General features: G+C 31.9%; 3 protein-coding genes and 1 pseudogene across 5 annotated transcripts; 2 read left to right on the plus strand and 2 right to left on the minus strand.

Annotated features, from left to right (window-relative positions):
- The first annotated feature begins 6,558 nt into the window (after nt 1–6,558).
- On the plus strand, nt 6,559–7,855 carry LOC142518519 (transcription factor AIG1-like). The gene is made up of 3 exons (XM_075621303.1): nt 6,559–6,819; nt 7,437–7,775; nt 7,838–7,855. The coding sequence occupies exons 1-3, from the start codon at nt 6,559–6,561 to the stop codon at nt 7,853–7,855; spliced, it is 618 nt and encodes a 205-aa protein (XP_075477418.1).
- LOC142519434 (ABC transporter G family member 10-like) lies at nt 7,017–10,282 on the minus strand (annotated as a pseudogene).
- A 2,364-nt stretch (nt 10,283–12,646) lies between these two features.
- LOC142518759 (F-box/kelch-repeat protein At3g06240-like) lies at nt 12,647–13,839 on the minus strand. Its single transcript, XM_075621575.1, has one exon. It carries the CDS (start codon nt 13,808–13,810, stop codon nt 12,647–12,649), a length of 1,164 nt encoding a protein of 387 aa, XP_075477690.1. The 5' UTR covers nt 13,811–13,839.
- A 1,451-nt stretch (nt 13,840–15,290) lies between these two features.
- Nucleotides 15,291–19,868, plus strand: LOC142518725 (uncharacterized). 3 transcript variants are annotated; one of them, XM_075621535.1, is made up of 7 exons: nt 15,291–15,505; nt 17,016–17,148; nt 18,028–18,673; nt 18,748–18,852; nt 18,954–19,058; nt 19,253–19,416; nt 19,490–19,868. In XM_075621535.1, exons 2-7 carry the CDS (start codon nt 17,062–17,064, stop codon nt 19,664–19,666), a joined length of 1,284 nt encoding a protein of 427 aa, XP_075477650.1. In that variant the 5' UTR covers nt 15,291–15,505; nt 17,016–17,061; the 3' UTR covers nt 19,667–19,868. The 3 variants fall into 3 exon arrangements, with proteins under 3 accessions (XP_075477650.1, XP_075477651.1, XP_075477652.1); XM_075621536.1 differs by lacking the exon at nt 15,291–15,505 and adding an exon at nt 15,577–15,697; XM_075621537.1 differs by lacking the exon at nt 15,291–15,505 and adding an exon at nt 15,713–15,987.
- The last annotated feature ends 846 nt before the right edge of the window (nt 19,869–20,714 follow it).

A 20,714-nucleotide genomic window follows, 5' to 3' on the forward strand; every position in this document is an offset into this window, starting at 1 on the left:
CCCACGAAATTGATCTGTTAGACCGTCTCACAGGAGTTTTTGTGTTTATGTATATAATCTTAAGATTAATTACTTGAATCTTTTAATCATATTAAATTATTTATATTCCATAATAATAAACGAATTCATGATTTAAGACAAAATAATAGAAATGAAATTTTAAAAAATAAAATAATACAGCTATGGATGATTTTGATTTTTGAGGGAGGTTGGTGAAGTTTTAATGGTTTTGGATTGGGGAGGCTATTTTTTATAAACGCACAAAAAAGGAAACACAGACTTATCTCCAAACACTTGTTTCTTGAAAATTTCTTGAAAAGTAATAAGAATTTTAGCAAAATTTCTCTTTTATTTCAGTTTGATTATTTCACGTTACATCTTTTTTTTTTAATGTCCCGGCGCGTGGTATGTGTTTACACGGTTGAAATGATTATCATTTATTTTTACATATTTTTTTGTTAGAATTGATATCTAAAATTTAATGATAACAGTAAAAAAATTTATATTAATTTAATATATTTTTGAGAAAAGATAAGATGTTGTTTGGACAATATTTCGATGTGTGTGCATGTCAGGTACAAAGATGTACCAATTTGTATAAAAATGATAAAAATCTAACTTCTAAAAATCAAGCGAAATGAAATCTTAACTTTGAATTTCGGTTCTAATATCTTAAAACAAATGTAACACCAAAATGAAAAAAATTATTGGAATTTGAAGAATAAACAGCTGACGTTGTCTATATTTTTAATAAACGTTAGAAATTTACAAAACATAAAAATTTAACATATAAAGTTGCTGAAATCTGAAAAAATAAGGCCAGTAATGCTAGAAAATTTACTGAATGCTTGAAAACTAGTGTTTGAATATAGTAATTTAGTAGAGAGTATTTGCAGATTTTTTGTACAGAGTTGTGTGTTTTTTCTATGTAGCCGATACCCTTTTTCTATCTAGCAACTGTGCGATCATTCTCCACTCTCCCATGATCTCCTCATACACGATCCACGATATTTTCCTCTTTCCACGATCTTTTGACTTATCTTAATTAATTTGAATCGATGAAAATTTGTCTGCCACATTTAATGAGCTTGTATAATTAAATTGAACTTCGTAATTAATTTAGCCCAAACAAATATGTAATACCAAAGAAATCGAAACTACTTTTTATGCTTTATAATTATAATGTAGTATAGAGAATTATAAATATAAATTTCAAATTGTCCATAATACCTTTTTCCACTCTAATTAATTGTTTGATATAATTTTTTTTTTTTAAAAAAAACCTACTTCCTTCTCATTTTTTATAGACCACACGACTCGTTAGTATAAATAAATATAATTATAAATATATGAGTTTTCAATATCAACTATTTCATATCGTATATAAAAATAGGTATAAATAAATATAATTATAAATATATGAGTTTTCAATATCAACTATTTCACATCGTGTATAAAAATAGGTATTCTGTGTATATAAATCTTTGACATGACCTATATGTGTTTTACTTTTCATCTATCTAAAACTAAAAATATAAAATTATGATTTTTTACGCAATTTGATTCAATTGACACAATAAGTATATAAATCAATATTTTGATTTTATATTTTTGTACCTAAAATTTCTAATCAGTGCACCGAAAATTTTATTTGCTTTAATTTATTATCACGTGGTTTTTAGAACAAGATATCTAAAATAGTTTTTCATTGTTAAAATGATTGTAAAATATACTACTAACTATGTTTATTTGATTGACTTTGCTGATTCATTAAATGCAATTTCGTAATACTAGATTTCAACAATTTAAATAGTAAAAATCATGTTCGAGTTCAAAAACTTTTAAATATTATGAGTAAAACTTGTGAAAGTAATATTATTCAAGAAATAAATATTTATTAAACGTGTATCTATAAACAATCATAATTTATCCAATGAGGGTATGTTTGGTACGAGTGATAAGCAAATGATAGATTGTTAAACCCATGTTTGTTTCATTTTTTATGGGTCCAATTAATCATGAAGCTCATGATAAAAAAAAAAAACTTATTTGGGTGAAAAGACATCTCATTGTTTTGGGAGGATTGAGAATCCAATTCCTAAAATATAACATTAATTATCATTTTACCCACATGATTTTGAAAACATTGTTACAAATATCATTTTATATACCAAATTATCATCAATGTTAGTTTAGGGTATTTTTGTCTCAACAACAAAAAAAGTAAAATTTATCATTCTCATTAAAATCTTATCAAACAAAACATTATTCATCACTACACATTATATATCCTTATCTTAAGTTTTGTAATCGATCCAATTAGTTATCCTATCCTACACATCAAACATAGCCTGAGAGTATTGTTTGCACTCCCATAACTACGTCCTCAAGATCGAGGTTATTGTTTTATTGAATTTGCTTCACTAATAGGATCGTAATTCGACTTTGATCGTTATGAACAACTAGTTCCAATATCAAATTCTAGACAAGTGGATCTAATTTTATCAGGTCGAAACATTAACAATGAAAATGGCTCGACACTATTTTATATTAAAAAGTAAAACAAATTCTGGATATGTTATCATGTAATATACGAAATACATACACATATTATATGCATATTGAAATTAGGAAAACTTGTGAGTGATATTAAACTGAGAAAAAAAAATTAATGAAATTTAAATGATATGAGAATACGCGATGAAAAATAAATGTTGAATATGTAGTTGAGTGGTTAAAGGTTTTTTAGAGTTTAATTTTATGTTTGTATATTTGTTTGAGATATTATCCATCATGATATGTTAGATTTATTATATAGTTTGACGCATTATTTGTTAGTAAAAAAAAATTAGAACAAATTTATTTCATTGTTGAATCTGACATGAATTGAACATGTAAAACATAAATATTCAGTTATTAGAATTTAATCCTATTTATTGTGATATAGAAGAGATGACATTAAAAAAAAAAAAAACAATACACACACGATTGAAGACTCGATGCTAAGCGACAACCTAAATGAACTTGGTTTTGATAATTATTACAGCTCGTCAAATAATATGTCTCTTGTGAGACAGTGTCACATGTATTTATTTGTGAGATATGTCAACTATGTCCTCATATTTCTAATAAAAAGTAAAATTTTTGGAATAAAAATTAATATTTTTTCGTTGGTGAACCAAATAAAATACACGTCTCAAAAAATTGACACGTAAAATTGTCTCACACAAGTTTTTGTGATCATGAAAATGTGGTTCATTTTATTTAATCTTTTGTTAAGTAAAATAAAATTGATCATCTGGTGTGCATAATTGGGCTTGGGGAACAAAACAAAGATATGGTGATTACAAGTTGGTTTTCTAATCCAGCAGCTCGAAAGCGTAACGTGCCATTCCATATCTATAACGGGCTTTCCCTAAAATGCTCATTTGCTAACTACAGAATAAAATGCGATTTATTAAAGTTGCTGATGCAAAATGCTACTACGTATTTATGGAATATTTAAATATTTTTAAAATCCCAGATAAACTTTGCATTTATGCTAAAAAAAATATTATATTTGCTGGAACTTAGAATATAAGAACATATACAATAAGGCTAAGTTTTGTATGTGAGGACAAAATGAGATTACGAGATGGTTTAGTTTTCGTTTGAACAAATATTTATAAAATATAAAATATTTAATAATCATCCAATAATCACATTCTTCGAACCTAACATAACCTAATAATTTACTCGTTCATCGTATTGACCAAATGACAAATTTATATAATGATAAGTTTTAAATATTGATACTTGAGTTATATTTATAAGATTTGTGAGTATACTCACATATAGTAGAAATAGTCACATGAGTTAAAAGATATGAGTTTTGTTCATATTATTTATGTGAGCAGTGTTTTTATTCACTCAACATATGACATGCATGTTGAGTAGATAAATCATGACCACTGATTCAACTATGATGTATGAATGAGTTATCATTATTAATCACTCAGAACACATACCACGTGTTGAGTGGATAACGACACTATTTATTGAACCTAATTTGTGAACATGAACCCGACATCTCACATTTCAATATATTTTAAAATATGTAAATTGTCAACTTCTTGGTTGAGTCTTGTGTACCATATAGTATATGGTTAGGTAAATTATAGGTTTTCTTGTCCTCGATATAATAGCTAATCTCCATTTGAAAATATATGAATTAACCAACTCACGGGGTTGGGTTTCTTACCAGCTATTTATGAATAACATATCATATATTGGTCAAGAAAAAATAGGTTTTTTAGTCCACTAAATTGTTCAATTTTTTTGTTTTGGTTTACTAAGTTTCTAAAATTTTGTTTTGGTATACAAATTTTTTATTTTCGATTATTTTAAACAAATTGCTGACATGACACCAGAAAATACTGATGTGACATAGAAAAATTATTAAATTGTCAGATGTCACATTAGTAATCATATCAAAATAATCGAAAATTAAAAATCAATGAACCAAAATCAAATTTTAATAAAATCAAAATCCAAAATTAAACCAATTAACAAACTGAAAATTCATTTTATTTTAAATGATAAGTTGGAATCCTATGTGAGATGAGGTCACATTCATTACTATTAATTAATAAATTGGGTAAATTATTTCGGAAATACGTCCGATCGATGGAGGTGACCAGTGGAGTCAGCAGATTAATCATTTGTTAAATGAGTATAGTTGACCATTGATTTGTCTGTCTCTATATCAATTCATTTTAATTCATCGGGGGATTCCAAATTAAACGAATTCGACAATTTGAACATAAAAGTAGAATAATTAAAATATCACCTGAACAAATTAAACCATGTTCATATGAATATTCAAAAATTCAAAGCATTTTGTCAAATCCGCCGCAACTTAAAAATGACAAAATTACGAGAATATGTGCTTAATTTTTGTGATGGATTTTTTAAACTCTGTTGACAAAATGAAATGAGATCTTTAAAAGAAAACGCATCCCATCTTTTTTTAAAAATAAAAATCAATATACAAAAATTAAGAAATCCTACAAAAAGCGAAAAAAAAAAATACTTTAAAAAAATTATTTTGTGTAAGTTTTAAAATTATGTGCATTTTTTTAAAAATTATATGTACTTTTTAATTATGTTAAAATTTATTTGTTTTTTTTAAATATCAAATTATTAAATTGAATAAAAAATTATATTTTGATATCATATCTTCAACATTATCTAAGAACATACAATGGAGTTATCAACGATATCGGCACGATATCATGTTACTAACTTTCATCTCACCAAGTTCATCACACCATTCAAAATGTTCTTATATAAGTATGTGATTAACGACAAAAACTTTGTGTGAAACTGGTCTCATGAGTCGTATTTTGTGAGACGAATTTTGGGTCATCTATGAAAAAATATTACTTTTTATGCTAAGAGTATTACTTTTTATTGTGAATATCGGTAGGGTTGACCTGTCTCACAGATAAAGATTCGTAAGACCGTCTCATAAGAGACATACTCATAATTAACAAGGTAATCTAGTATCAGTTTAAATTGTTAAGAATTTGCAAATATATGAGTGAATAAAGTTTTTTTTTTTTGAAAAAAAATTAAGTTATTATTGATCAATAAACTTGGCATTTTAATTTTATAGTTATTATTTATAAATCTATACTATATTATTAAGTGTGAGGATATGATAATAACTACCTAAAGATGACACCATCTTTTTTTCCAATTTTACCCTTATATGATACTAATATTACACTTTTGTTTTTTGTTTTTTTTTTTTCAATTTCAACACAAAATCTTTCAATTTTACCTTTGTATGATACTAATATTACACTTTTGTTTTTTGTTTGTTTTTTCAATTTCAACATACACTTTTATTTTTATTTTTTTTATTTCAACAATTCAAATATCAATTTAATCCCTTCATAATTTATCAAATTTCACTTTAGTCCACCGATAATGATAAAAAAAAATTGTACATCCACGCATAGCATGTGCAGAGTAACTAGTATTAATTTAAGTGTCACAAATTAAGAAATTGAATTGATAAATTTGTTGTGATGTTGATTTTAAATCGCGGCGTAATTTCGAAGAGAAATCCTTTAAATAGTTGTTTGCGCAAGCTTTTCTAGCAAAAACACGGCCTACAAGGACTTCAAAGGGATAGAGTTAATGCAGCGTTCAAAAGGTAGCAGTCAGGGCCCAAGTAAGGGATTCTAGTTGACATTCGAGTGGATAATTTGCATCCATCATCTGTATTATTTTGCTTTTATAACCAAATCTTGGATTTGGTTTACAAAAGATTTCGCCAGTATCTGATTTTATGAACAAAAGATCCAGCACAATTACCACGACTGATAGTTGCGCTTCACTCGCCGACACAGTTCTCATATCTATCATTGGTTTATCCTATCAGGCAATTGAATTTGTAGAAGAAGACAAGCTCAGCAATCCCATTTCAAGAATTCTGACATCTTTTCATCTGCCCCAAGATTCTTTTTACCTTTGCCTTTCAACGGCTGTGGTTTCTGATTAATAAAAAAGATGGATTTTTGCGACAACTTTGATGGGTTATCTGACAACTGTTTTGGGTTTCAAGAGGTTTTAAAAGAAGGGTCATCGTTGGCTTTGCATGGTAAGAGAGGAGAGCTTGTGAAAGCTCTGGTTAAGCCTGGACGAAAGGTGAATGGTGCAGAGAACGCATTGTTAGCTTTGAGGAACCATAGTGCGGCTGAAAGGAGGAGAAGAGAAAGAATAAATGGTCATTTGACCACTCTTAGGGGTTTAATTCCTGGCACAGCTAAGGTAACGCAATATTATTTTCTTCCATTGTTTTGTTACTTCAGAGCATATCATTCGTGCTATTCGTACGCAAGTATTTTTATCTGCCAAATGTGTTGTATTATTGCTATAAACAAGTTTTCTTGAATTTATTTGTAAAGTTTTCATTTCTATAGTTGTTCTCTCATTCGAAATTATCAGCAGACCTCTTTGTAAGGAATTTATGGCTTCAATGAGCTGGAGTTTTTGTGGTTGATATCAGTATTATCTCACAAAATTATTGCCTAAGAACATTTTAAAAACTACCCGTATATTAAGAGAGTGTTTTGCACTTGTTGATATCAAGATACGCTGATAGGATTGACAGAGCAGGTATCTGCTTGTTATCATATTGAGTTAGAATGTTGGATATTCATGAACTATTAATATCAAACATCAAAAAGGAGGAAAATGGTATGTTCTTTTGTTTTTCTGAGGCGAAGAAACGGAGGGAGGGATTAAAAGGCATGGTGATCTAAATCATTCACCATTTTCAACTTTCAAAAACAGCCTTCTTAATCTTTGAAATGATTATTTCATTAATGTCAGCCCAATTGAATATTATTGTTGAATTGGTTGATCATTTGCACTTTCTTCGGCAGATGGACAAAGCAGCACTGCTTGCTGAAGTAATCAATCAAGTAAAGAAATTAAGAGACCATGTAACTGAAGTTACCAGAGGTACGCTCGTGCCAACAGACATTGATGAATTGAAAGTAGAACAAGAAAGCAAAAACGATGAAAATTCCTTTTCTATCCGAGCATCCCTGTGTTGTGATTTCAAAACTGAGCTTCTCTCCAATATAAGAGAAGCCATTGAAGCTCTTCCTTTAAAAACAATAAGAGCAGAGATTGCTACCTTGGGAAGTAGAATGGTGAATGTCTTTGTGATTGCTGGATGCAACCCGGATGAGGAAGGATCCAAATTTCTTGTTGATTCGGTTCGTGAGACTTTGAGGTCCGTGCTTGATAAATTTTATGCGTCAGAAGAATTCTCATCAAGAAATACTATGTCTGGTAAAAGGAGGAGAGTTTCCTTATTCAGTTCTTCGAACTCATATTCTTACGGAGATATATGGTGATATGATGGTTTTAATACAGGTTCTTCTGTTCGTTTTTCTATCATCAAGGGCATTAGTGAATAAGTTAGGGATTTGTAAGACCTGTACCAGAGACTAAGAAAACCTACGAATCTGTAACCAAAAATGAAACACAACATAATGCCCATATTGTTCCATTTCTGTGACTCCTTCAAACCTTGCCTCATCAAGAATTGATCCCCATAAATTAAACACTCACCTTCTATAATATCTAAGCACCTCACCTTCCCCTGTTCTCCTCCATACTCATTGTTCATAAAGCATTCAAATGGATACTTGAACAGGCTCAGGTATTTCATGAATTTCCAATACGTTGGAATTGCATCCTTTGACAGAAAGTATCCCGAGAACAGGAAAAACGAACCAATAATACCTGAGACCAGAGACATTCCCATGATGGAATTTGGCCCCAGTGCACTGAAGCACGCTACAAAAGAGTTCGACATCAAGACAACCATCCATACTGCTAGAAAGAAGTAGAAAAATCCATCAAGTTCTCGCCTCAACCCAACAAGCCAATAGACGGGAGTTGCGTAGAGAATAGAAACTACTAACAGGAATTGGAAATAGACCATGGTGTTTGCTATGATGTAAGAAGATACTCTATATGCTCCTCTTGAAGTCTCTCTCATTAGAATTCTTTTTTCTTGCAAGAAAATTGGAAGAGCTTCTGTTGTTGATGACATTAAGAATGTAAGACTAAAGGCAAAAAATCCCAATTGGTTTTGCAACTTCTTTTTAATGGAGTCACCGAAGGCATCGATGAAAATCGTCCCTAACACGATTCCCGCCAGTGATGCTTGAATCGTCCTTGCTGCAAAAAGCTGTGTGGTTCTTAAAATGTTATTGGAGAATCTCTGGCTGAGAATCAGCACCTCTCGGAATGCAGAATTGCAGTATGATATTCGATTTCCTTCCATGTTTTTGGAGATACATTCACTTTCTTCCTGCATTTCATATGGTTTGACATCATTTTCTTCTTTCTGCAGGCTTTCAATCATATCAAACTCAAGCACATTGACATGCTGAGGGATGAAATCGCTCGCAGAGTTAAACCGTTTCTCGAGGAGATGTAATGAACCGTCATGAAGAACCACGCCATTGGATAACATTATAACTTTCTCGAATAATTCAAGAATTCGAAATCCGGGTTGATGGATTGTTAGTATTATGGTCTTACCTTGGTTCTTGGCCATGGATTTGAGAAGCATCATAACGTGCAGTGCAGAGGCCGAGTCAAGCCCGCATGTAGGTTCATCAAGCAGAAGAACCGCAGGGTTATGCACTAAATCCACTCCAATCGACACTCTACGTTTCTCGCCCCCTGAAATTCCACGCCACGATTCACTCCCGACATATACACCAGCAATGTGCTCCAGTCCCAGTTCCTTCAGCAGCTTTTGGATCCGTTTTCTGACCTTATCAGGAGCCGCTTTTAGCCTCAGACGTGCACTGTAAGTCAGCGTCTCTTCAACCGTTAGGAGTGGAAAAGAGCTTCATTTTGCGTCACATAACCTGACACTCTGCGAAAATGTTCTATATCCATAGGCAGGTCGTTGACAAGAACCTGACAAGAAACCCCAAACGGGGACTATCATCCCGGATAGGATTTCTAGTAATGTGGTTTTTCCAGCTCCACTTGGACCGGTAGTCGCTGTAAGTTCTCCCGGTTTAATTTGGCTTCACAATTTACGCTCTTCAAAACGCGCTTAGCATTGCAGCTCGAGCCCTCTTTCCACCCAAGCCAACCATATCTTGGAAACAAAGTGTATGATAAAATTTGAGTCTTTATTTTATAGAGAGTAATTTCTTGGTGATCAGAATATGGTTTCTTCACAAGCAACTCCATAGCCGAAAATTTTGAAGAAAATGGATTAACGGAGGGAAATATGGGCTAAATATCGAAACTGGGCTATATTTATATCAGTAACAAGTCACAAAGGTGATGCTATATTTACACGCATCACGCATGAATTTCGTATTGAAAGAAGTGTAAGAGTTGATTTCACGTTGTGGCAGCCAATCTTATCGATTCTCGTGTGCTCCCACATTGAAGGAAAAAAAGGGTGAGGTACTGTCATTTGATATCTACGATGATTTGAATGAACGGAGAAGGAAGATCAATGTTTTTTGGGAGTTTGGGATATCTTCCCTCGTTTGTACGTCATCGAAGCCAGTGAAGTTCATGTGTACTCAGCCAGTGAAGTTCATGTATACTCAGCTTGAACTGTAGGCCCACTTTTACAGAAGGAAATGTCATTCTTGCAAGGTTTGCGAGGGACACCTGAGAAGTGTCACCATTGTCGAGTAGAATTGCATTATTGTTGTGATAATCGACGGTTTCAAAACTAGTTGTAATAGTTTAGTGTTTTTCATGTGTACTAAACAAAACAAACTGAAATTATTGATGCTGCACACGCAAAATAAGTATATATCATTTACTGATTTTTCAAATAGCTAAACGAAATAACATAAGAGGAAATTTAAAAAATGCATGCCAATGTGTTAAGATAAAGATAGGAAAATTTGCAATTTATTTTTCATTTTTTGCGTTATAAGTTTTCGAAGTTTCTATTTTAGTCTTGTAGGTGGATATTTATTCTCTTATTTAGATTTTTTTTATCGGAGTAGTTGGCGTGACATTGGATTTGTTGAGATGACATTTGAAATTGGTAATGTATGTTAAACGTTGTTGATGTGTCTAATATCACGTCGACAATCGGATCAAAATGATTAAAAGTGATAATAAAAATCAACTTACATTACTAATTAAAACTATAACTTGAAAACTTATCTTACTAATAAACGGAAAATGTTAAATCACAATTCACAATATTATTAAGGGTACTTATTTCAGAAAATTAAAATACAACAAAATGACCAGAAGTTGGAGTACTATTTATCAAATTATTAATAAAATTCGAAGTTTTTTTGTTTTTGTTTTTGTTTTTTAAATCTTCCATGCATGGGAGCAATTTCCCAATTTCGTTAATAATTAAGAGTAGGTCTCTTGTGAGACGGTCTCACAAATCTTTATCTGTGAGACGGGTCAATCCTATCGATATTCACAATAAAAAGTAATACTCTTAACATTAAAAATAATACTTTTTCATGAATGACCCAAATAAGAGATATGTCTTACAAAATATGATTCGTGAGACCATCTCACACAAGTTAATTAATGAACATATATTTTTGGTCTGCACAAATAATTAAATTTGGTTTAATATTGGATAAATCTTTTTTTAAGGAGAGAGATTCGAACCCTAATCTAAAAATAATGAATGAGACCAAGTGAGCTACAAACCCCCGAGTCTCGATATTGTAATATTTTTCGTAAACATATCTTTTCATGAATAGATAATATATTAGGGCAAAAAGTGAGGCCTAATTTGGTTATGTTTTGGAAGATTTGTTTTAAAAAGTGAGTGATTTTGGTAGTGATTTCGTGTGGTTTCATCACTTACACAATAAATCATTGTATAACATAACATCAACAATAAAAAATATCTTCTTAACGATAATATGATATATATTTAAAATTTAAAATTAAACATACTGAATTAAAATTTGATATACTATTTGAATATTTTGGGGATTAGTAAAGTATTAAGTCAAGAATAATGAATTTACTGGAAGATGTAAAAAAAAGATGTAAAAAAGACGAAGTTATATCTTTGGAAAACAATAATTTCAAATCCTTCCGTCCAAATTCCAATCCCTAAGTTCAGAGCCGTACCTGTGGTTCACAGGGCCTGAGGCGATATGTTAAAAAAAATCTTGTTGTGATAAATAACCGTAAAGCTCAGTTTGCAAATTAAAAATAACCAAATAATAGATATAAGGAAAATATAATTTACGAGTTATATATTTATATTTTTGCGATTTTTTTCTTCGTGCGCCACAACATCAACATGACTCTAACGTAATGCAGTGTCACTATGAATAATTATATTGGAAAAAGATTGAAATTGGCAAAAATTGTAAGATATGTTGCTAAAATTGAAATTTATTAATATAAAATATCCAAATACAAAATGATAAATATAATGAACAAATATTGTAAAAATATATGATTTAATTTAAATAATAAATATAAAATTTTATTCAAGAAAATAAAAATAAAGATATGTAAAATAGGTAAATATCATAATTTTTTGTGTTTTATTTTTTGAAATGTGTCCAACTACATAAATTTAAGAAAAGAGGTCAAATAATCGACAAGTAAAATATAAAAGTTTAACACACGAGTTGACACAAGATAAAATAATAAATATATTGGACAAACATTACCAGTTTTATGCATACAAAATTTTTAAAAATTTAATTAATGAGCCGTGTAGTTTTATTGTTTGGGCTCTACATAATTTGATTAAATCATCAACGAACACAATCATCATATTTAATCATGTTTTCAATGGGTCAATGTCCAATTTTTTTTAAATGTCCAATTCACATACTATTTAGGTGGAGACCTCAACAACATGAGATTTTTTTTTGGGCCCCTGTGATGGTCAGGCCCTGAAGCGATGTCCTCTCTCGCCTCGCAATAGGTACGACTCTGCCTAAGTTTCAAATCTTAAAATACCAAAAATACATGGTAAAATCTAAGGCACCACACTTGAAAATTAAACAACTTAAAGTAAAGGTTTATCGTCTACCCATATGAGCATTATTGGCCAAATTTTGGCATGCATATATAGGACCCATAATCACTTGAACGAAACTAAACTCTCCCTATAATTAACAATCTCCATCGTGTAATCCTCCGCAAAGATAGGAAAAGCCGAGGCCTCAGCTTCTGTGCCAGACAGCGACAACGATACCAGTCGTCCGTAGCGGCCTTGAATCAACAAAATATCTTTCCAAAACGTCAATGGCCGCTCGATTGCAACTTCTATTGAATAATACTTGGCCCAAGATTCCTTGACCCCATATTCCTCCATCACCCAAATGTCGGTGCACTGATCATGTCGATTATCCTCCGCTTGTTGAATCAGGGAAAAACGTTGGTTTAACACAGACAGACTCGTAGATTCTTCGATGTTTTCTAGCAAGATAGGATCTGGTAACTCCATAACCCCGAAGACCTCGGTGCTGAAATCGAAAGAAAGGATAGACATATGAGATTGCAGATTTGCCACCCAATGGCAGCATCCATTGAATAACACTTGAGAATAAGGACCGTCGATTAAGCTCGGGATTTCGTCGTCGATTTCTCTCCAAGAGTCGGTGCTCAGATTATATATTCGAGGTTGGAAGCACCGGAGAGGAATATTTATCTTGTCATCTTCAAATTTCGCGAGGCTTACGACTTTGTAGTGATTTGTCGTTGGATCGAACCCGAATCCCACTTTCCCGATAAAGGGTTTTGATGCAACGGAGGGATCGAAAGGACGAGCGGGGATTTGTTTCAGTTCATGTAGAGCCGGGTTAAAAACATAGTAATTTTTGTGATCCGGTGAGATACAGATCAAACCATTGCAAGAAGACTGCATGATATTGTCGACAACTACGAAATCTAAGCCGGGAATCTCAAGATTCTGTAAGAAGGGATCAAGAAGTTCGTTGGCGTGAAGGGGTAACGAGGTTTCTGCGGCTCCCTTGTGGAAGCGTTTGATGAGTATGGTTTCGTCTCTTTTCTCGTGATCGAGATGCATGTTGATAAATTCCGGACTTCTTATCAAATTGCACCAATGTTTGGAGACGCATCTGAATCGTACCAGAGATTCGACTGGCAATTTCAGAAGAATCTGGATCAGCAAATCTTCTGGCAAATCCGCCATTGTTTCTTCAGAGAAGTAATTTAGAGCAGCAGGGTAATTTGAACGTGTGGAGACCAAAGTTTGAGGAGATACATCCGCAGGATTTATCATAGGAAGCTATTTATAATGAAAATCTTGAATTCGCACGCGCTAATTGAATAATTAGGAAACATGCAAGCAACAATAATAATTCAAACAACTTCTATCGTACCGTGAGACGAATATCTTATACGATCTCATCTATAAAAAATATTAATTTTTATCTCAAAATTATTACTTTTTAATCTAAAGATATATAAAGTTAACTCATCACCGTCTTATACGAGATCTACTTATAATAATATAAACAAATAGCAATTTTAAGAGTAATGATTATTAATTATTAATAATAATATTCTTGATTTCGATCATTATTATGATTATAATTGAAACATAAGTCAAAACATCTTAATTAATTTATCCTTTTTGCTCCAAAGATAAATTTATTATGTTTATTTCTAATTCTAATTTTTAAAATGCGTAGAAGTTTACTTTTTTACCGAGAATACTATGCACACGACATAGAAAATGTAGATATTTTAATTTTTTTTTAAAAAAATCATATGATAAATTCAGATAAGATTTTATCAGGACTATATCATTCATGACTCTAAAATATTTACTCATATTCTTAAGTATACTATCGGGCTGTGCTTGTAAAATAGCTTTTTAATACAATTATTAATATATAATATAATTTTGAAGTTAAGTAAATAATTAATATTAATATATAAAATATGTGAATTTATATTGATATTAAGAAATTTTAGTGTTGATTTTTACAAGATTATTTATAATTAGTCATAATAACTTATAAGTAGCGTTATTGAAGTTATTTTATGGAATTATTTTATAAATTACCATAAATTAGAATAATTGTTATAATATGATTATTTTGGGTTTTTTTTTTATAGATACACTAACTATCACATCTGGTTTCCACATGCTTACATAATTTATATAATTTTTTAGAATTTTATTAAACACCTAATTTTAAGTCTTTTAATAAGATTTTATATCCGACTAGATTTGATAAGGAAGTTAGAGGAAAAAGAGAGAGAGATTATATAAGAGAAAAAATAGGATAATAATATAGAATGTGGGTATTTATATATTTAAGAACAATATTATCCTGTTTACTTTTAATTCATTTATAAAATCTTTGAAAATTTAGACGAATCTTCGATAAACAATCACATGAATGCTACCTAATATTTTATTAATCACAAAAACTCATGTGAGACGGTCTTACGTGTCAATTTTGTGAAACATATATTCTATATGAGTCATTCATGAAAAAGTATTACTTTTTATGTCAAATATATTAATTTTTATTATAAATATGGATAGAATCGATCCGTCTCACGAATAAAGATACGTGAGAGCGTATTATAAAAGACTTATTCTTTATTAATAATGCCTAATAAAATGTATTTATTCATACTTTTTAGTTTTTATTTTTTTATTGCTAAAGACATTGTTTACGGTCAATTTACGTAAAATAAGAAAGAGTCGAGGAAAATATAAGACGAAGTAACGAGTCAAAGCTAATTCTTGTACACGTGTCAAGATCGCATGCCCGAATCTAACAGGATGCACTCCACCTCTACGTTTCTCTCTTCCTTCTACTCAACCCTTCTCAATCTCTCTCTATATCCATTGTATTTTTATTTTTTATTTTTCAATTTTGTTCTTAATTGTTTATTCATGTTCTTTAGTATAATTCATCCTGCTTTCTTCCTTTGGGGTCAGCTCATTCATCAGTTCGTAAGTTCTGCTGCTTTACCTTTTACTGATTATATATTATAAATTTTCTTGTTGACTTGTATGCTTTTGATCGTCCTTTTAATTATATAAAAGCAGCTCTTCGCGTGTTTTTTTTGAGTTTTTTGTCTTGCTTATTAATATTTTGTGTTGGGTTTTTTTTTCGGTGGAGTAAAAATCTGGTTTTCATAAAAGGTATGAAAATTGGGGTGCAGGCTTGGAGTTTGGTCTTGTTTTGAGATTGATGGTTTACTCATGGGTTCGGATTACTTCTGCTTGAAATTTGGTTTGATTACGGTTTAGGCTAGGTTAAAAACCTTAATTTGGAAATAGAGGAACTGTTTAATGGCCTTGTGTGTGAAGTTTTATTCTCTGTCAGTCGAAGTTGATTTGTGAAAGAACATATTACGATGACAGGAAAAGGGTTCTTAAAAAGTTCCCTTTTTGAATCGGAATTTTCGTCTGCAAGTGATTGTGTTTCACTGGTATGTAGGGATTTCTGATTTTATACTCGAGCTATGTGCTGAGGATCCTTCTCCCGAAGTGTTCTTGTTATGTTTCTCATGTTAGTAGTTTGCATTTTCAAAAAAGAAAATCCTTCTTTAGGGATGTCTTCTTGTTTGTTATGCGTCCGGAATATTTTCTTCCAGAGTTCTCACTGTTTATTGGCAATTGTGATATCGACTTGCCGGGAATTTAGTATTTCTTCTTTCTTAATCTGCTCCTAGGTGATTCCTTTTTTTTTTTGGTTGCTTTCTTCTTGATTCCTTGGGCCCATGCAATAATGAATTTATGTTTGATCGATTTTTTGCTGAAAATATTTCTTGATCGGGTGCTTGCGGAGTTACTATCACGTCATTCTTTTTGTTTACACACGAATGGCTTCTTGCCACAATTTATACTCTTTTGTCCGATTAATTAAATGTTAAGACCGTTTGGGTCGAACCAATTACATTTGATTTTGCGATCCCATCACGACAAAACTTTCGCACTCTTCCTTAATGTCAAAGCTCTGTATTTGTTGAGCTTACTATAATTTCAAGATGCCCAATCTCTGTTCAATGATAGTATTTAGAAAGTAGTTTTCAAGTCTTACAGTTGAATTAAAGAAAACCCATGATTAACGAACAAAGTTGAACAGAACTGGCACCTAGTCCAAGAGTTAATCTACTTATGGGATATATCTTGTTTTGCATTAAGGAAAGAGACGATTAACTAACAGAACAGAGTCTAACTTATTGGATATATCTCGTTTGAGTTTTGACTTCTGAAGAGAACATTTCGCTGTTTTATTCTTTTCATGCTTTGCTGTCCTACGAATTACAAATTGTCCATCCTTCTTTCTTTTCCTCCTAATATCTGTATCACATTGTTGAAATTTTGTTAAGATAGTGATATGTATCTGCATTGGTGTTATGGCTTCATATTTTTACTGGAATGAAACTTCAAACTATCTGTTGTAGTGGAAAAATCAACTAACCATATTAGCTGATATTTAGTCCAATTCTTGCAGGTGAGTGCTGAATAACCTGGACTTTGACTTTGGAAACTGTTTTGCTATGGATTTTAAAGGTGTAGCCTGGGCTGGTGATGTATACCAAAAATTTGAGGCTATGTGTTTGGAGGTAGAAGAGGTTATGTACCAGGTAACTAACTACTCCTGTTTTATCTTTTATCCTGTAAATTGAGTTGCATGTTCTAGATGCTTGTCAGTGCTTCTGTTTAGTTCCTAGATGTTGTTTCTTTTGTTTGTTTGTTTTTAAATGTCATACATACTTGATATCGAAAGACGAGTTTATGCTATGGGTTTGGGTTTCAAATATGTATATTCCTTTAATACAAATAAACCTTGATACTTCCTGGCCTTTTAGTCAGTTGCAGGAAAGCATAAGGTGTGGCCTTTTGAGTCGATCCAAGTCGGGAAAGTTCAGTCCGTGTTTGTCTGTATTCATTAAATCTTTTGCTGTGAAGTTTTACCTTCATGATCTTACGCATTAAGTTGCTAATGTCTAGACTCTAGAGGCATTGTCCTTCCCCTAAATATAAATTGACAGGAAAGAGCATTTTTCTGTGGATGCATTGTTGGTTCTTTAATGTACTTTTATCCTTGATCTGAAAGATCTTTTGATTATCCAACTGTATTAATTTTTGTACAAATTCATCATGGATTGTAAAAATTATTTCATTAAATTTATGATGTTATACTTTTCCTTGCACCCCTTTTGATATATTTATATCAGAAAAGTAGTTTTCAATACATAAGCAGAACTACATCCCATCCTGCATAATGGTCTGCACGTGGCTCTTTTTTTTTACTCAAGTATTTGATCAATATGCAAAGACACACCAAACCTATTTCATTTTGTTTGTTTTGGGTAATATAGCTGCATCTTTTTGATGCACAGCTGCAATTGTGTCTAGGTTTTAGTTACTTCTTGTTCTTCTGCTTCAAATTCTCAATAAATAATGCTATTACGATATTTGATTGGACCGGATCTTTCGTTTTTTTTTTTCATTTTTTACAGGATACTGTCAAATACGTGGAAAATCAGGCACAGAAAGTCGGTGCGAGTGTAAAGAAATTCTACTCTGAAGTAATGCTAGATTTACTGCCATCATCTTGTGTAGATCCCGTGAAAGTTGCTACTGGAGACTTATCACTGAACCCTTATGCTCACACTGATCTTAGTAAGAAGCCAAAATCGTTCTTATTAGACAGCCCAAGAGAACTGAAGAAGATAAAAACTGAAGATGAAACAATCTCTGATACAATTTTACCTCCTCTCAGTTCTGGAGTTTTGGTTCAAAATACTTCCTCTGATTTGTGTTCTTCAAAAAGTAAGAAATTGGGAGTATACCGACGTCCCATTGGAATCAAAAGGATTTCACAGCTTGATCGGCCTTCAAAAGTAGCTAGTCCAGCAGCTTCTTCGTTGGGGCTTGGTAGCAGCGAGAGTGCATCATGTGGTAGCAGTGGAAGTCATATGAAGGCCTCCAGTGACATGAATTTAAAATCATCCTCAGACTCTGTTGAAAGCCGTGATACTGAACGAGTAAAAGAAAGTTCGCCTGTTTCTGAAGCTAAAATCAAGTCCTCTGTTACGGACAAACTTATTTCAGCTGGATCTGCAAGGCAGAAGAAAGACGAGTCCGAGTGTACCTCATCTCTTGGTACTTTTTCCTCATTTACATATGATTTCAATATTAAATCCTTCTTTTATATACGGTGTTTTGTTCCTTGGCAGGTACACCCGTGAACGGCACTTTAATTTCTCAGACGGGCTTGAGTAATACAACTAATGCCTGCAACACTGAATCAGCGGTTGAAAAGATTACGACATCTGATGAAGGTATATGACACTTACATATGTCAGAGAGTGGCTATCTTCTATTATTCTGGTATTAGGGGGAAAAACGCATGTTAAGTCACCTTTTCATTTTCTTGTTTCAGACACATCCAAAAAGAATGACTCGTTTTTTGAGTCATTTTCAGATATACGGAGTAGTACCTGCAATGTTGGGTTTCCTGTCGAGGAAGTTGTGCTGTCTAACAAAGGTACGTGACTCTAATCATTCAGAGATGGGTATTATTATCTCTGTCTTTGAAGTTCTCTACTGGTAGATAAAGCATTTAGAATCAACTGGCTAATTTATAACACAGTGCAAATTCTTGGTAGCGAGTAAAGTTAGGTAGGTAGAATTTCATAGAAGGTAAATTCTTTTACCGAGTACTTTTTACCACATGTTTAGATAACTTTGACATGGAGGTGATCCAGAATGAAGAAGTTGCTGAACCAAGCATTGAAACCTTCGAGGCTTTTGAAGTGTCAAACTTGGAAGAAACATGTGTCTTCGTTGAAGGTGGCAATCTCGATTTTGTTTCACTAGGAAACAGAAAACATAAGTCGTACAAGGTTTCTTGCTCTCTGCCTTCACTATTTGTTTCTTTTCAATGAATGCATGTTTGACAATCTTGATCTCTTGCAGAAAAAGATCCGTGATGCTCTTTCATCAAAACTGAGGCCGACTAGGAAAGAACTGCACAAGGATTTTGGTGGAAAGAACAATCCAGAGGAGAGCATTCCTGCTCTTTCTACGGAATCTGGCCTGAAACAAAAAATAACGGATCACGATTCTTTGGAGTCTGAGTGGGAGCTTTTGTAGAAACATATAGTATCTGTAAGTTAATTAAGCTTTCTGTCTACTATTACTGAAGATGCATATTATGTCAATAACGGCCCGCGTTGTAAGTAAAATGTATTGCAATCGAACATAAACATATTATCATGAGACGAGTAAGCTTCTCTCCCTAGTGTTCGAAATTTACCAACAAACATAATATGTAAAGGCTGTTTATATTTGATGATTCGCGTGTATGTTTCCTTCCTGAGTCTCTGACAGTTCGTCCCAATATTCTGTTGAAATATTTTGCAGGGATGGACGTAGTTGCTCCGCCCCCAATCAACTTTAACTAACCTGAATGTTTGCTTCTAGTTTTTATTTATAGATTTTGTGACTGAATTTGCAATCTCTGCGATTGAATTGAATGTGCATGAGTCGACAAGAATACACAATCTGAGCACCGCTTGGGAGAATCACCCCTTGTTAAAATGCTCTCCTAATTTTTTTCTTTTTGCTTAATGTGTCAGATAGGATTTTCACCAATGATACCGTCTTAACGGATCAATTTTGTGACACGATTATCCTATTCTACTGGACTCATGAGTAAATATTATTTTTTTCTTCGATATATAAATAAGATCGATCAGTTTTATAATATACCTATTATAAAATTTTTGTTAGAAAAAAAAGGAAACCAAATGCTAATAGCTGGTGGTTTTCTTGAATATTAGGCTCGTTTGTATTAAAAAAATTCAAATGAAAAACTAGTATTGTCAGTTTGTTTGTTTGTTTTTTTAAAAAAAATTGAATGATTTTCAATTGCTTTCAGAATTTAAAGAAGCATTAATTGAGTGCAATCTCATAACTTAGCTCCAATTTTATTTTTAGTATAACAAGAAAGCTACACGTAACTTACACTCCGCCCACTTGTTGTATTGTTCTTCCCAATCGCATCAATTTTTGTGCATTTTTTCTTCTAATACTATATAATATAAATTATAGATGGAAAACAAATCATCAATTTTTATAGAAAAACTGAGAAAGAAATTTAATATATACTTAATAATTCGTGTCATTTCTCGAAGAAAAG

This window comes from Primulina tabacum, chromosome 11 (assembly GCF_025594145.1).
Source record: "Primulina tabacum isolate GXHZ01 chromosome 11, ASM2559414v2, whole genome shotgun sequence".
In the NCBI taxonomy this organism is placed as follows: domain Eukaryota; kingdom Viridiplantae; phylum Streptophyta; class Magnoliopsida; order Lamiales; family Gesneriaceae; genus Primulina; species Primulina tabacum.

Excerpts from the sequence above, each read along its gene's own strand:
- LOC142518519 (XM_075621303.1), top strand. The coding sequence starts at position 6,559 with ATGGATTTTTGCGACAACTTTGATGGGTTATCTGACAACTGTTTTGGG. Across the intron at positions 6,820-7,436 it reads TAATTCCTGGCACAGCTAAG|ATGGACAAAGCAGCACTGCT; the intron begins GTAACGCAATAT and ends TTTCTTCGGCAG.
- LOC142518759 (XM_075621575.1), bottom strand. The coding sequence starts at position 13,810 with ATGATAAATCCTGCGGATGTATCTCCTCAAACTTTGGTCTCCACACGT.
- LOC142518725 (XM_075621535.1), top strand. The coding sequence starts at position 17,062 with ATGGATTTTAAAGGTGTAGCCTGGGCTGGTGATGTATACCAAAAATTT. Across the intron at positions 19,059-19,252 it reads AGTTGTGCTGTCTAACAAAG|ATAACTTTGACATGGAGGTG; the intron begins GTACGTGACTCT and ends CCACATGTTTAG. Across the intron at positions 19,417-19,489 it reads GAAAACATAAGTCGTACAAG|AAAAAGATCCGTGATGCTCT; the intron begins GTTTCTTGCTCT and ends GATCTCTTGCAG.